This window comes from Artibeus jamaicensis, unplaced genomic scaffold, assembly GCF_021234435.1.
Source record: "Artibeus jamaicensis isolate MK-2021 breed Jamaican fruit bat unplaced genomic scaffold, CSHL_Jam_final contig_3174, whole genome shotgun sequence".
In the NCBI taxonomy this organism is placed as follows: Eukaryota; Metazoa; Chordata; class Mammalia; order Chiroptera; family Phyllostomidae; genus Artibeus; species Artibeus jamaicensis.
In genome coordinates, this window is record NW_026521738.1 from 4,414,098 (window position 1) to 4,431,054 (window position 16,957).

Here is a 16,957-nt window from a genome sequence, read left to right on the forward strand (position 1 = left end):
AATTATCTTGTTAAGATACCCACTGCCAAATTTACTTGACATTCATTGCAATTAGAATAATTTAAAAAGGGGAGGGATTTGGAGGAACAAATAGGAAGGACACAGGGACGAGAACTAAGGGGGGTGGAAATGGGAGGGAGGTGGGGACCACGGGGCTGGGATGGGAGAAATAGACAAAAAACTGTACTTGGAAAATAACTAAATAAAAATTAATAAAAAATAATAAAGAAAAAATACTCTACAATAAGAAATATTCCCATCCTGGAACTCTGTGTTTGTGCATAATGAAGTCTCTTTTAAATGACTCTTTGACCTGTTCTTCACATTGATGCTACATAGTACTTGTTAAGTGTACTCATGGAACTTTTACAGCTTATGCACCAATAGCAAATAGGGCATTTTTTGCAATATATTTTCTATGAGGATATTACTAATAGAAAAGAAATCTATTTGTTTTATAAGTAGACCATCTAACCAACTAAGTTCTTATTGATCCTAATTATTTTAAACTTGATTTTCTTGGGTTTTTCAACTATATGGTAATAATCTATGAAGAATGAAATATTATGGCTTATTATAATATTTATAATTTTTTGTTACCTTGTTTACTTAAGTTTCTAAAGCAGCTATTAGAAATACCTTCACCATACTTCTGATGTTGATGCAGACAAGCATTTTTAGTGTCACACTGGTTATTCTACGGTGGCTGCTGAGTGTGACATAGATGTTCCTCATCGTGTTATTGAAATATTACATTGCTCGTATTTTAGTAAGTCATTTTTTTAAAAAATCAGGAATGCAAGCTGAAGGTTAATACAATGTTTCTTTAGAAAACCTAAAGATGATTATATACTTTATCTCAACCTGTTAATGAGACAGATTTTATTCATCAATTTTAACATAGCAAACCACTCTTGAATTCTAGAATAACACCAACATGGTAGTACTAAATTACTTTCTTAAAACACTTTGGAATTCACTTGCTAAAATCTTTCTTCATTTTACTTTTTTTATTCATAATTGTGAGATTAGTTTGTAGTTTGCTCTTTGGTGCCACTTTTTTCTGGCTTTGGTATCAAGATGAAGCTAGATGAAATCATCTAGTTTTCTACAGGCCAATGCTCCCATTAAGTACTAATAAAGGCAGATTTTAAAAATCTTAGAAAAAACATATATTTTAAGACACCAGAAGACTGTGAACCAGTAAGGACTAAAGGGAATAAAACTGCTCAGAGGGCAAACCTTTCAAAGATGAGCCCAGGACCTGTGGCTCTCCCTGGAAGCACCCACCAAAGCTGGACAAACAGACTGTGGATCTGATTAGGCCCAGGTAGCGGACGGCTGCTGGGGTGAAAATATGTCTCTGAATTGCTGTTCCTCCTGTTGTGAAGCTGAAATGCCAAAACTGGAGATCTGAGGGCCAGTTTTCTACCCAAGACATTTTCTGAAATCTAAAGCTACATAGCTATAAATAAATAAGTAAGTAAGTAAGTAAGTGTTTAAGCCAAAACCTCTGAAAAGCAAAGTAAGATTCCCAAGCCTCGCACTGTTTCAGAGAAAAAGACTCACTAGTGGGAGGATTCACAAGAACCTGAGATGGGGCCCCAAAACTTCTGAGGGAGCGTGAAACGACTACAGTCTCCAATCACTTCTTTCCCCGCTGACAAAGGTTGATCTGAGTAAGACAGGAGGAAGCAGAAGTGGTAAGTTTTCTCAGGAAAGTGGAAATTTCCATAATCCTCTTAGTGCTGAAGAGTCAGTGACCTGCCAGGCTCTTCTGAAAAGCCCCAAAGAACCATGTTCTATCCACAGGGTCGAAACAAAGATACATACCACTGCGACCCAAGCCTGACCCAGATCAGCCTATGATTGGATTAGGGTGATGAAGCTCAAACCACAACTCACCCACAGGTTCTACCTACTTAGCAAGGGAAAAGTAAATCAAAGCTGGTGGGAGATGATACCATCAGAAACCTCTACATAGATAGGACCATATTACTCATAACCAAGAAAAAAAGGAATCAGAAACAAATCCACCAATCTGTAGATGAAGGACACATTAGTAATAGTACACAATGACTTTAAGATGACTGTGACTATATACTCAAGAAAACTGAGAAAAGATAGGTAAATTAAATTAAAAAATGGAGAATTTTACCAGAAAATTTGATGCTATAAAAAAAATTAAACGCACACTCTAGAATTTAAAAAAGGATACATACCTGAAATTCTAACTCCCAAGTTTCTCTTTTATTCCTACCAAAGCATTCATTATGTGTCTGTACTAATTACCCCTAAGTCACAGGGAATATAAGTAGGTATTAGGGACCATTTTCAGAATAACCAAAATGCAAAAGGAAATGAAAAAAATAATGCAAGAGGTATCTAAATCTTGTTAAGGGATGATTATAATAGTGTGAGCTTTTGTTCACTGGAGAACTTCCAGAAACAAACTAACATCCTTCACCAAACTAAATTTCTAGGAGAAACCTTTTCCATAGGATCGACAAAGTAAAAGCGACAGTCACTCACAGGAAGGTGTGTGAATACAGCAAAGGTGCTGCGCAGAAAGGCAATGAGGTCCACTAGGTAGTCACTAGCCCTGTTGTCCAAATCTCCTGTCATCCAGTCATAGTCGGCCAGCTGTAGAAACTGGTCGATCTTCTGATTTAAATTGGTATAAATCTCTTCTTCAGCTGCATGTCTGGCATCCTGAGAAATACAAAATTTAAAAAATCACTGAGACTCCTAGTATAAACATAGCGAAATTTCTGCTTGGAAACATCTCACACATATCCACTAAATAACATAACTGGGACTATTAAGTAATATCACAGTTTCCATGAATTTTTCTCTTTTCAAAAGCACAATGGAGTATTTTCAATTTTGTGTCTTCAAGACCAGCTATTATTTTGCTGCGTCAAATAGTGAAACTGACACTCTCCCCAGCTATCTGCATCCTTTTATACTTCCTTGTCTCTGCTCAAAACTATACTCCCTCTCAGGATTCTAGTCCCTTTCATCTCTTCTGGGACTCCAAGAAACTCCCTGCCTAAAATACTACTCTCTCGATATCCCTGAGTCTCATCACCTTGTTTATTATTAGTATCCTGGAGTTTTGACTGAATGCTACATATTCCCACAAGTTACTCCTCTCCCGCTCCACTCTTTGTCATCAACCTTCTTCAAAAGCTGGTATTCTCCAATGGTTCCTAAATTGTGTTCTATGTAACATGAGTCCTGAAAAATGCTAAAACAACAGCAAAAGACTTCCTAGGTCAAATAAGTTTGAGAAAGCCTGTTGAAGAGACTCTCCATGTACACTGGCATATAAAAAAAAGACTCTAAAAAATGTTGTGGGGCTAATGACCCAATAAAACTATTTTCAAGACAAAAGGCTCTACAGTGCACCCAGGCAGTAACAGTGCTATCACCACGGAGTGGTCCAGGATAGCCCGGAACCCCCATGCCGCTACATCCAGTACTCATGTCTCGGTCTGATCTTACTTGATCTCTGCTAAACATTCTCTGCTACAACTGTGTTCTTCTTTGACTTTCATGACATGGTCTTCTCCTGATTTTACTTTTACCTTTCTAGTCTCTAATCCTCTCACTTTGGCTGGGCGACTGGATCAACCCTTATGGCTCCCACTATCTGTATCCAAACCCACTGATATTCAAAACCCACATGCCAGATTGCTTCCTGGGCATTATGTTCCACAGAAACTTTCGACACAGTAAGTCCAGGATAAGACTGATCATAATTCTCACTCTTTACCTGTTCAGTTCAGTCCAAGGCAGAGATCTAAGCAACATATCAGATTCTGTTCATTCCTCAGCCAGTCGCTGTGTCCTAAATTTCTCTCTAATTCCTACGCTCCTCTCCATTTTCACCTTCCTAATGGCCACAAATTTTGCAATGTATTTACATATCATAATACAGGCATTTACTGTGTTTATTTATATGAACAATGTTTCCACAAACACTTCTGTGCTTAGGCCTTTACATACATATACAATAATCTATAAGCATGATTATCGACCTGTGTGATAATCGACTGACCGGAATTTCCATTTTACTAAGTGTTTTCTTTCCATTAATAAATAATATATTTTAGAAACTTAGGCTTAAAGAAATGAGTAGAAGTTACAGAGCACTCACATGTACTGCCCTCCCACCCTCCTTCTAGTGTTTCCCCTATTAAAACACGCGGTACTGTGTTTTAATCAATGAGTTTTTATAAATTGATGAATCAATATTGATAATTTATTAGTAACTAAAGTCCACAGTGTGAACTAGGGCTTATTCTGTATTGAACAGTTCTATAGATACTAAAAAAATGCAAAGTGGCATGTATTCACCATACAGTATCACACAGAAGAGTTTCCTCGCCCTAAAAACCCACTCAGCTCTATTTATCCGCCCCTCCCTCCCTTCCTCATTCCCTGAATCCTGGCAATGACTGATCTTTCTACTCTCTCTATAACTTTGCGTTTTCCACAGTGTCATATGCTTGGAATCATGCAGTACATTTTATGACTGAATAGAATATTGAATACAAGTAGCTTTTCAGACTGGCTTCTTTTATTTAGCAAAGTGCATTTAAGTTTCTTCCATGTCTTTTCATGGCTTGAGAGTTCATTCCTTTCCAGAACAATAACATTCCATGGTCTAAATGTATCACAGTATATTTATCCATTCATCTATTAAAGCACATCATGGTAGCTTCCAAGTTTTTGGCAATTATGAATAAAACTTCTCTAGCCATTCATGTGTAAGTTGTTGTGTGGCTTAAATTTTCATCTCACTTGGGTTATACCAAGGAGCCTGACTGGTGTACTGCATGACAAGACTAGCTATGTTTAACCTTGTAAGAAACTGATAAACTGTCTTCCAAAATGACATTAACATGTTGCATTAGCACCACCAATGAATGAAAACTGCTAATGCTCTAGCACTTGATATTGTTGTTATTGTAATAGTTGTGTAGTGGTATCTCATTGTTGTTTCAATGTAATATTCTCCATTCTTTTTTCTTTTAACATTTTATTTATTTATTTTTAGAGAGGGGGAAGGGAAGGAGAAAGAGAGGGAGAGAAACATTAATATGTAGTTTCCTCTTGCATGACCCCCTACTGGGGACCTGGCCCACAAGCCAGGCATATGCCCTGACTGGGAATCGAACTGGTGACCCTTTGCTTTACAGTCCAGCACTCAATCCACTGAGCCACACCAGCCAGGGCCCTCTCCATTCTTTGTTGAAATGTATGTTCAGATCTTTTACCCATTTTTAAACTGGGTTATTTGTTTACCTGTTGTTGAATTCGAGCAGTTCTCTGTATATTTTGGATGTAAGTACTTTATCAGATATGCATTTTACAAATATTTTCTCCCAGTCTGTGGCTTGTCTTCTCACTCTCTTAACAGTGCCTTTCCCAGGGCAAAAGTTTTCATTTCAATTAAATCCAACTTAATATTATCTTAATATTAACTGCCTAATATTTTCTAGGCAGTTTATAGTTTTGTGTTTACTGTATATATAAGTCAGTGGTCCATTTTTAATTAATTTTTATAAAAAGTAAAAGATCTGTGTCTAGATTCATTTTTTTTCTTTTTTGCATGTGCACAGATGTTCCAAAACCACTTATTAAAAAGTCTCCATTATATTGATTTTATTCATTCTCAACAATCAGTTTACTCTATTTGTCTGGCTCCATTTCCGGGTTCCTGATTCTGCCCCTTTGATCTATTTATCTACTCTTTGGCCAACACCACAGTCTCCTGATTACTGTAACTTCATAGTAAGTCCTGAAGTCAGCTCGTGTCAGTCCTCCAGTGTTTTTTTCCCCTTTCAATATTGTGTTGCCTCTTCTGGATGTTTTCCCTCTCCGTATAAACTTCAGACTCAATTTTTCAATATACACATATTGATTTGCTGGGATTTAGACTGCGATTGTGTTAGATCTATAGATCAAGTCAGGAAGAACTGATACCTTGATAAAATATTGAGTGCTCCTATCCATAATTTATTTAGATCATTCTTCTTTCTCTTCATCAGAACTTTACAGGTCTTATCACATAGGCCTTTTTTATTTTGTTATAGTTGGGCCCATTTCTCTCTTTTTTTGCTAACGCAAATGATATTGTGTTTTAAATGGCAAAATCCAGTTGTTTATTACTAGTTTAATAAGACAGCAAATGGCTTTTGTATTTTAACCTTGTATCCACAACCTTGCTATATATGCTACTTATTAGTAGTTCTGGTATGTTATTTTGTTTTTCTTTGTTGTTATTTTTAATTCTTTCATATTTTTAATGCAGATAATCATGTCATGTGCAAACAAAGTCAGTTTTATTTCTACCTTCTCAATCTGTAAATCTTTTATTTCCTGTCTTATTGGATGGTAAACAAAACTGGCAGAGAGGATCCTTTCCTTTTCCTGATTTTGGCAGGAAAGCTTCTAGTTTCTCACCATAGAGTATGAAGTTCGCTGTAAAACTTCTGAGGATGTTCTTTACCACATTCAGAAAATTCCCCCTCTACTTTTATTTGCTGAAAGGTTTTATCATGAATAGGTGTTGGATGCTGTCAAATGCTTTTTCTGCATGTGCTGAAATGATTGTATGATATTTTCTTCTTTAGCTGTTGATGTAATGGATTACATTAATTTCTGAATTTGAATGAGGCTTGAAGACCTGAAACAAATCCCACTTGGTTGTAGTGTACAGCTGACCCTTTATATATGGATTTTTTCAATAAATACTAGGAATATATTTTTATTTTTCTTATAATTGTAATAACATTTTCTTTTCTCTAGCTTACTTCATTGTAAGAAAACAGTTTACAACACATTTAACATACAAAATATGTGTTAACTGACTGAATATTTCATCAGCAGGGTTTGTGATCAATAATAGACTATCAGTTGTTAAGATTTTGGTGAGTTAAAAGTTATAACACAGATTTTTAACTACGCAGGGTGGTGGCACCCATACCCCTTATAATTGTTTAAGGGCCAACTGTATATTCTTCTGATTACATGTTTGGATTTGTTAATATTTTACTGAATATTTTTACATCTATGTTCCTAAGAAATATTGATTTACAGATATCCTTTCTTGAAATGCTGGGATGGTATTAGTGTAATCCTGGACTCACATAATGAGTTAGAAAGTTTCCCTCTTCTCCTGTCTGGAAAACACTGTATAGAAGCAGTGTAATTTCTTCCTTAAATATTTGGTAGAATTTTTTCAGCTGATTAAGGTATCATTGAAAAAATCGTATGGTATTTAAAATGTACAATGGAATGGCTTGATATAGGTATACTTTGTAACAGGATTTCCCACATCAAGTTAATTGAAACACCTATCACCCCACATATATTCACTATCAAACTACAGGTATAGAGTTGTTCACAATATTCCTTTATTACTCTTTTAATGTCCATGGAATCAGTAGAGATTGCTCCTCTTTCATTTATAATATTAGTAATTGTGTCTTCTCTCTTTCATTCTTAGATTGGGCCAAGGTTTAATTTTATTGATCTTGTAAGGATCAATGTTTGGTTTCACCAATTTTCTCTTTTCATTTTCTGTTTTCACTAATTTGGCTCTAAATTTTATTTCTTTTTAATGACTACTGTGGATTTAATTTGCTCCATTTTTTACTTTCCTAAGGTAGAAGCTTAGATTAATGTTATAAGAAACTTATTATTTCAAATATATGCAATTAATGCTATACATTTGCCTCTAAGCACTGCTTTCACTAAGCCACACATTTTGAAAAGTTGCGTTTTATTTTTATTTAATTCAAAATACTTTTAAATTTCTCGAGACTTTTTCTTTTACCCATGTGTTATTTTGAAGTATGTTGGTTATCTCCAAATATTTTGGGAATGTCCTGCTATCTTCTATTAATGATTTCTATGGTGTAATTCTATGTGGTCTGGAAGCAAGTTTTGTATGCTTTCTGCTCTTAAAATTTGTTAAAATGTGTATTATTTCCCATAACATGATCTGCAGTGGTGAATGTTCTTAGGATTTTGAAAAGAGTGTGCATTTGTTGTTGCTGGATAAAGTGTTCTATGAATATCAGCTTGATCCAGTTGATGATGGTACCATTCAGTCCCACTGTATCCTTCCTGATTTTCTGCCTCCTGGATCTGTCAGTCACTGATGGAGAGGCTTACTAAGAGATGTTAGCAGGAAGAGATGTTGACTCATAACTGCCTGTGTAGTATCTTTTTAAATATTCATATATTTTTTCTCATTTGATCTATTTGTGAATAAGTTTAGACAATTTGCACCCTTGCTTCCTTATCTTTATTTTATCCGTACTTTCTATGTACTTCTATGGTTTGTTTGATATTTTATTATTTATAATTTTTATGTCAATAATTTTTTGTGGTTACTTGTTTTGGAATTATTGAACTAAGTTTGTTTAGTTCAAAAATTGTGGTCTCTACTCTTTCTCTTATAACCCCATGCTCAATCCAGCAATAAAACCTGCCATCTCTTTTTTAAAAATATTTCTTAACACTTCCACCCCTACTACTGTAATTCAAGCGACCATTATTTCTTACCAAGACTGCTTTAATAACTTCCAAATTGGACTCTCTTCTTCCATGCTTACTGACCTATAATGCATTCTTTTTCCACAGAGTAACCAGTGTTATGCATTAATATAAATCAGTTTATCACTGTCACTCCCATCTTCTAATGACTTCAAATTTTATTTCAGAATAAAATCCAAAGTATTTACTGTGACCTACAAGGCCAGAAATTATCTGACTCCTATCTTATCTCTTACCACCACTACCACCAATGATAGGCACACCACTGCCAGACTTGATCCCCTTACTATTCCTAGAACATAGCAATACCTACTATTGTATTGTTCCCCCCAACCAAAATGCTTATCTACCAGAAATCCAAATGATTCCATTCTCATTTCATTCAGGGCATTTATTTTTCTTCCTAGTGCTTACCATTCCCTGGCATTATAAATCAGACTTTTTGTTTGTATGTTTATCAACTATCATCCTCATTTACCAACTGGAATATTTGCTCTGTAAGGTCAGGAGACCTGTGTATTTAGTTCACACCTATAAATTGCATGGTATGTAGTAGATGCTTTATAGATATGTGTAGAATCAGCGAGGGATGTAATGTATATATTGTATTATTCTGGTACTTTTCACATAGTTCTTTATAGAACTTACATTCTCTGTCTTTCATGTAGATTATAAACTCTAAGAATCTACCAGACTATTGCCTAGTAAATACAAAGACAATATCTGCGATGGAGCAAATTAATGAGTACCTTCATTCTAATTTGTAAGAGAGTGAAAAAATTCTTATGAGCAAGGAAAGCAAAGAGTGCCAGGTCCATTATGACACACAGGACAACAAGGGGGCCACTGCAAGAACACACCTTGGAGACCTTCTGATTCTTTTTGCCTCTTTTCAGCATAAAGATTTTCATCTGCAAGGGAAAGTTTTCTGGAAACAGTAGCTTAGGAAAATACACAATGTGTAGCTGTTATAATTGCCATGTTTACACTGGACTCTGGGCTAGCTGTTCTGAAACAATCCTGGTTAAAATAAACTTTCAATGTGTTTTATGCAACCAGTGTTTCCAATAAGCACTGTTGACATGACCATTAGCGGTCTCCAGAACTTCTCCTTTACTAAGTGTTTAACTGGCTGTTCAACCCCTATGGCTTCCCATCTGCCTTTAATTTTCCCTTAGCAATTTTAATGCTAAAGCAACAACAAAAATACACAAGCCATCCTCTGGGAGGATATCTGACCATAATTTGAAAAGCCCTCAAAATAAGAAAATTGAGGTAGGTGTGTGAAAGGCCAGCAGAACATATTACGTATTCCCCATACGATACACAACTGTAAGTATCCCCACTTTCTAATGCTCCAGCTCCTTATTCTATGCTGAACACTTGACTACAGTCCCTCCCACATTTTCATTCCTAGAGAAATTTTGGCTTCCATAGTAAATCAAGATGAAATATTTTTGATACCATTATTACCTGTGCTTCAGAATAATGTTAATATTTAAGAGTAATTATAATTCTGATTAAAATGCCTAAGGTCACCCTAAAGTTCTTAAAGCTCTTGTCACATTTTCATACTCATTCTTGAGGGCTTTTTATTAAATAAGTCAATATTACTTATTATGTCAACATTAATAAAATAAAACTTAAAAAATTTGAAAGTAATGATACACATATAATATGATGAAAATAAACTTTGTGTTAAGTAGTAATTCTATAGATAATTTGAAATGATTCACAGTCACCCTTGAATGTGTAACTTTCCTAGCAGCTGACCTAAAGAATATTTTGTGGTTCGCCATCTCATTTTTTTGTTTAATTTTTTTTAGTGTATTGAGGTACTACTGAAAATAAAATTGTAAGTTCATTAAAATGTACATTGTGGTGATTTGATACATGTATATACTGTGAAAGAATTCTTCCATCTAGTTATTTAATACATTCATCACCTCATACACTTTCTTTCTAGTGAGAACGTCTATTTCCTACTCTCTTAAATTTCAGTTTATACGATACAGTATTATCAACTATCAGACCTTACTCAACTGCTAGCTAAAAGTTTGCACCTTATACCAACTCGTATTTCTCTTACCTCCCAGCCCCAAGCAACAACTTTTCTATGAGTTTGACTTTTTAAAAAGGATTCCACATGTAAGTGAAACCACGCAGTATTTGACATTCTCTGTCTAGTTTATTTTACTTAGCATAATGCCCTTAAGGTTCATCTATGCTGTCACAATGGCATGAGTTTCTCCTTTTTCGTGGCTAAATAACATTCCATTGTATACATTCACCACATTTTCTTTATTTGATCACCTGTTTGTGGACACTTAGGTTGTTTCCATATCTTGGCTATTGTAAATAATACTGCAATGAACACAGAAGTATAGCTATCTCTCCAAGATAATGCTTTTGATTACTTTAAATATACAGCCAGAAGTGAGATTGTGGAATCAAATGATAATTCTATTTTTAATTGCATGAGAAATTATCATACTAACTATACCAGTTTACATTCCTAGGAACAATGCACGAGAGTTTTCTCCACGTGCTTGCTGGCATTTGTTATCTCTTTCTTTTTGATGCTGGACATTCTAACAGGTGTGAGGTAATATTTTGTTGTGATTCTCATGTTCATTTCCTCGATGACTAGTGATGTTGAATATGTTTTTCATTTACCTGTTGGCCATTGTTTTATTTAATCTTTATTGTATTTTTTCCATTACAATTTAGTCCCCTTATACATCCTCCAACAAACAATCACCACACTGTTGTCCATGTCCCTGAGTCCTTTTTCCTCAATCCCTCTCCCCCTAACTACCACCCCCCACCCAAACTTTCATCTGCTCTCCATCAATGAGTCTGTCTCTGTTTTGTTTGTTAGTTCAGTTTGCTCATTAGATTCCACATATGAGTGAAATCGCATGGTATTTGTCTTTCTCTGGCTGGCTTATTTCATTACCATAACATTCTCCAGGCCCATGCATACTGTCACAAAGGGTAAAATTTTCTTCTCTTTTTTTATGGCCGAGTACTATTCCATTGTGTAAATGTTCCATAGTTTTTTTATCCACTCATCCTCTGACAGACACTTGGGCTGTTCCCTTATCTTGGTGAGTGTAAATAATGCTGTGAAGAACATAGGGGTGCTTACATCCTTTCAAATTAGTGTTTTGGGTTCCTTCGGATATATCCCTAGAAGTGAGATCACTAGGTCAAAAGGCAGATCCATTTTTAGTCTACAGCCATACCACCCTGAACGCGTCCGATCTCATCAGATCCATTTTTAATTTGTTGAGGTATCTCCATACTCCTTTCCACAGTGGCTACACCAATCTGCATTTCCACCAACAGTGCACTAAAGTTCCTTTTACTCCATATACCTTCACCAGCACTGTAATCTGTTGCCGTATAAACAATAGCCATTCTGACAGGTATGAGGTTATATCTCATTGTGGTTTTAATTTGCATTTTTCTGACGATTAGTGACATTGAACATCTTTTCATATGTCTACTGCTCCTCTGTTATGTCCTCTTGGAGAAGTGTCTGCTCAGGTCTTTTGTCCATTTTTTAATTTAGTTGTTTGTTTGTTTGGTATTGAGTTTTGTAAGTTCTTTATAAATTTTTAATATTAATCACCAGATATTGGTGAATATGTTCTCCCATTCTGTGGGTTGTCTTTTTACTTTGTTGATGATTTCCTTTGCTGTGCAAAAACTTCTTAGTTTGATGTAGTCCCATTTGTTTATTTTTTCTTTTGTTTCCCTTGCCTGGAGAGATATTTCTGATAAAAAAACATTGCTACAGGCAATGTCCGAGATTTTGCTGCTTATGTTTTCTTCCAGGATTTTTATGGATTTGGGTCTACCATTTAAGTCTTTAATATATTTTCGATTTGTTCTTGTGTGTGATGTAAGAAAGTGGTCTAGTTTCATTTTTCTGCATATATCTGTCCAGTTTTCCCAACTCCATCTACTGAATAAACTATCATTAGCCCATTGTGTGTACTTCCTTCCTCTGTTGAATATTCACTGACTATAAAGGTGTGGGTTTATTTCTAGGTTCTCTGTTCCATTGATCTGTATGTCTGTTTTTGTGCCAGTACCATGCTGTTTTGATTACTATGGCCCTATAGTACAGTTTGATATTAGGTAGGGTGATTCCTCCAACTTTGTTCTTCTCAAGACCAAAAAGAAATGATGTTGCTATGTGGGGTCATTTGAGTTCTATATAAATTTTTGAAATATTTGTTCTAGTTCTGTGAACTACATCATCGGAAACTTGTTAGGAATTATTTTCAATCTATAGATTACTTTTGGCAGTATAGATATTTTAATGATGTTAATTCTTCCTATCCATGAACACAGTATGTGCTTCCACTTATTTGTATCTTCTTTAACTTCTTTCTTTGGTTTCTTATAGTTTTCTGAATACAGGTCTTTTACATCCTTGGTTAGATGTATTCCTAGGTATTTCATTCTTTTTGTAGCAATTGTGAAGAGGATTGTTTTCCTAATTTCCCTTTCTGTTAATTCACTACTGGCATATAACAACGTAACAGATTTCTGGATATTAACTTTGTAACCTGCTACTGACCTTTTAAAGTATAAACACCCCAAAATTATCATTAGTATTTGTTTTTCTAAGGAATTCATAAGCACCTATTCACAAGAGCATGTTATCAATCACACTGTTATGCAACCTAGATGAAAAAAGCCATGTTAGGCTGAGCACCCCAGACTATGCATTATCAAAAGCAGGTCTATAGTACCGTAGGGCCTTCTTACCTTAAAAGTTGTGGTGCCATACAGCTTGGTAGTATGGACTGTCTCTGGAAGCACATTAGTGATATTGGTGATGAATTCTTCCAAGTATTTACAGGATTTCTCCAAGTGTGTTGTGTTAATAATAATCTGGACAAGCTGGAAAATAACAAGCACATGTAAGAGTCATTTTACTCCTAACCCCAGGACAAATGGCTTGATATGAATTTTCTGGTTAAAAAAAAAAAGGTATGATGGCAGAAGGCATCTGTATTCTACAAAGGGTATTTTAAAGCATGAGTATTATTACTTCATCTATGAAGCCCTCTCTGACTACCCAAAGTATCCTGTATTTCCCCTACTATATACAAGGTCTCTCCGGGAAAAGTCCAGCCATTGTTAATATGACAAGAACAGTTTGTGCAACATCAATGTAACCTAGCAGCCAAGGAGAGTGGACTGGAATGCACATGTGTGAACAATGATGACTTCACTATACTAGTCATGGGGGCAGTAGACACCATAGCACATGTACTATGTGGCCATTGCATTCAAAATGACTGAGTTGAGCAAAGAAACTGGATCAAATTTTGTGTTAAAGCTTGAACATTCCTCTACAGAAACTATCTGGATGATTCAGAAGGCTCCTGGGGACAATGCACTGAGTGCTGCACAAATAAAGTGTGGCACAAACACTTCTAAGATGGTTGAGAATCTGTTGAAAGTGATCCACATTCTGGAAAGCCTGCAGTAAGCAGAATGTCTAAGAATGTTAAACGTATCCAGGCTGTAAGGAACATCATGCTGCAGTTCAGCATAATGACTTGATTCAGACCCCTACCAATGAATCAGATTTCCTCAAAGAGAACATAACTGGAGATGAATCATGAGTCTATGGCTATGATCCAGAAATGAAGGCCCAGTCATCCCAATGCAAATTGTCTGGTTCTCCACACCTGAAGAAGGTGCAGCAAAATCAAGACCATGTTAACTGTGTTTTTTGATCAGGAAGGTGTTGTCCATCACAAGTACACCCCTCCCGACCAAACAATTAATAAGGAATACTACTACAATGTCCTTTGTCAGTTGAGAGAGGCAATACAATAAAAACTGGTGCAGCTATGGGCAACTGGTGATTAGCAGCTTCATCACAACAACATGCCTGCTCATGCATCACTTTTCATGCAGAGTTTTTAGCAAAACATCAAATCAGGCAGGTTACTCAGCCCCTCCTACAGCCCAGATCTGGCAATCTGCGACTTTTGGCTCTTTCCAAAACAAAAATCACCTTTGAAAGGAAAGAGATTTCGGACTGTCAATGAGATTCAGGAAAATACAACAGAGCAGCTGATGGCGATTCCAACAAAGGATTCTGTAGTGTTTTAAACAGTGGAAGAGATGTTAGGAGAACGATGTGAGGTACTAAGGTGCCTGCTTTGAAGGCGACTGAAGTGTCATTGTCCTATGTACAGTGTTTCTTGTATCCTGTATCTTTTTCAATAAATGTCTAATTTTCATAGCACGTGGCTGGATGCTTTCTGGACACACCATGTAGGAGTTCTTGCCATTCTATTTTAAACATGTTTTCTTCTGTTTAAAAAGGACTAGACTAGGGGAAACAAAACTAACAGTGTTTAGCATAATGCCTTGCCATCAAATAAACTCTCACTAAAAGAACAAGAATAATTGAAATGGAAAGAAAAGGTTTCAAAATTAGGCCTAATGAACAGAGAGGTGTTAGAATGGACTGCAGTAAATTAAGCTGCATGTGTCTATGGAAGAAAACACATGGGCATTGAAGGCAGAGAAACCAGGGAGTTAACTATTTACAAAGCGTTGATCTTGAGAACATTTCTTAACTTCTCTAAGCCTGTGTCTTTATCTGTAAAATGTTAATAATAACTTCTAACTCAGAGTTATTGTAAAAATTAAATATCTTCAGTTAATACTACTTCTTTTTTCTTACAGAAAAGATCCTTAAAGAAGGCAGTATGTATAAGAACAAAGTCATCTATAAATTACTTTGAGAGGTGAATGAGGAAGAATAACTATTATTATCTATACAGAATTAAAGTTTGTAAAGCACTTCACAACTCGTTTTCTTACACTGTCTTGCTAACAACCTGAAGAAAAAAATTAAGTGGGAATAATTATTACTTCCATTTTTCTATAACAAAAACAAAAATAAAACTATTTTCTTTAGATCACATACCTAAATGAAACTAGTACTCAAATCCAGTATCTACCTTCAATTATGAACTCATGCAAATGACTTCAGACAGAGCCTTTCGGCCGAGTAAGAGTGGCAGCCCTGGCACACTGTAGGGTGAGCACAGTGGGCTCGAGGGGATCCTGGGTCTCCCGTAAACTGGAACCTCCACGCTTTGATTCTACTCCATGTGAAAAATTAAATACAAAGGAGCAGTACCTACTACATATTTCAACTATGGAAACTCTTCACATTCCCCAGAGTCTAAAAGAAGCACAAGAGAAAATGGAATGGAACCATTGTTTTTTTTTCTCTCTCTTTTACTTCTTTAATGTTTCATTTTTGTAAGACTATTTTCCGGTGGTAGGGTTCTGGAAAGTCAGGGGAGCATTCTCTACCAGAAAATGGATGAACTTGGGTCCTTCTTCCAGTCTAGTGAGAGAGTGAGACTGGGGGAGAGTGGGGAGATGACCAGGGGGAAACCAGAACTAAAAAGATGAAGGGAGGTATAACACATTTTTATATGATATTTCTGTGGAATAGTAAACTAAAATATTAATGGGACTATAATCAGAAAGTCCACTCTTTCTTCCTCAACAGCACTTAGCACACAGTTCTTTCTCACAATTATATGTCAACTCATAATGACTGGACAAGGGAGAAGATACCTTCAACTCCCCTAAGGACCGGCCAGAAGATCTGAGGAAAATAGCTCTGTTCAACATGATGATGGATCAAAGACCCAGAGATGCAAGTCCGACAAAGATGAAAAGTCAGGGACACTGAGACTAGATCTCTTTATTTTTCCTGACAACTCATCAGACAAGTTCACATTCATCACTAGGCCCTTTCCACTCATTCTACAGCTTGAATTTGGAGACTTGAGTTTCAGATGTAGATACTATCTCCTACAAAATTATGTAAAACGTCAGCCTTTTAGCTTTAGAGTGCTCTAGAAAAAACATACACCAAAATAAGCAATTTGACATCCTTTCCTTTCAACGTGTTTCTCCATCAGAGGAAGACTAAAATCATTTTAAAATGTTGGATTGCCTAAACTAAATCACTCTTCCTCCTGAGTGGGAAAGGGGCTACCGGCAAGGTTGTCTTGATGCAGAAGTCAGAAAAGTAAGAGAGTTAATTTGGAACACTGAAGAATTTCTATTTTAAAATTAGCATTACTTATTGGGAACACATTCTATCTATCATAAAAATCCTAATAATAAGGAGAAATTGTGTTATTGAAATAAAAAACAGTGGCAGTCAAAGAGAAAATTGTCCTGTTTTGCAGGATATTGGCAGTTAAAAAAAAAAAAAAGGAGGCGGCTTCACTGGGTACAGTAGTAATTTCCCATGACTTTTTAAAGATCTGTCAACACAAAAGATCACCATGAATTACATCAGTTGGCTGTC

At 35.8% G+C, this 16,957-nt stretch overlaps 1 protein-coding gene across 3 annotated transcripts in view; it reads right to left on the reverse strand.

Moving 5' to 3' along the window:
- The window catches only part of EXOC6B (exocyst complex component 6B), a 563,620-nt gene that overhangs the window by 233,947 nt on the left and 312,716 nt on the right, over nt 1-16,957 (reverse strand). For all 3 annotated transcript variants that reach the window (XM_037126278.2, XM_053663391.1, XM_053663392.1), the window contains 2 exons: nt 13,360-13,494; nt 2,533-2,712 (listed from right to left, as the gene is read on the reverse strand). In XM_037126278.2, coding sequence (XP_036982173.1) covers nt 2,533-2,712; nt 13,360-13,494 — 315 coding nt within the window. The remainder of the gene's footprint in view (nt 1-2,532; nt 2,713-13,359; nt 13,495-16,957) is intronic.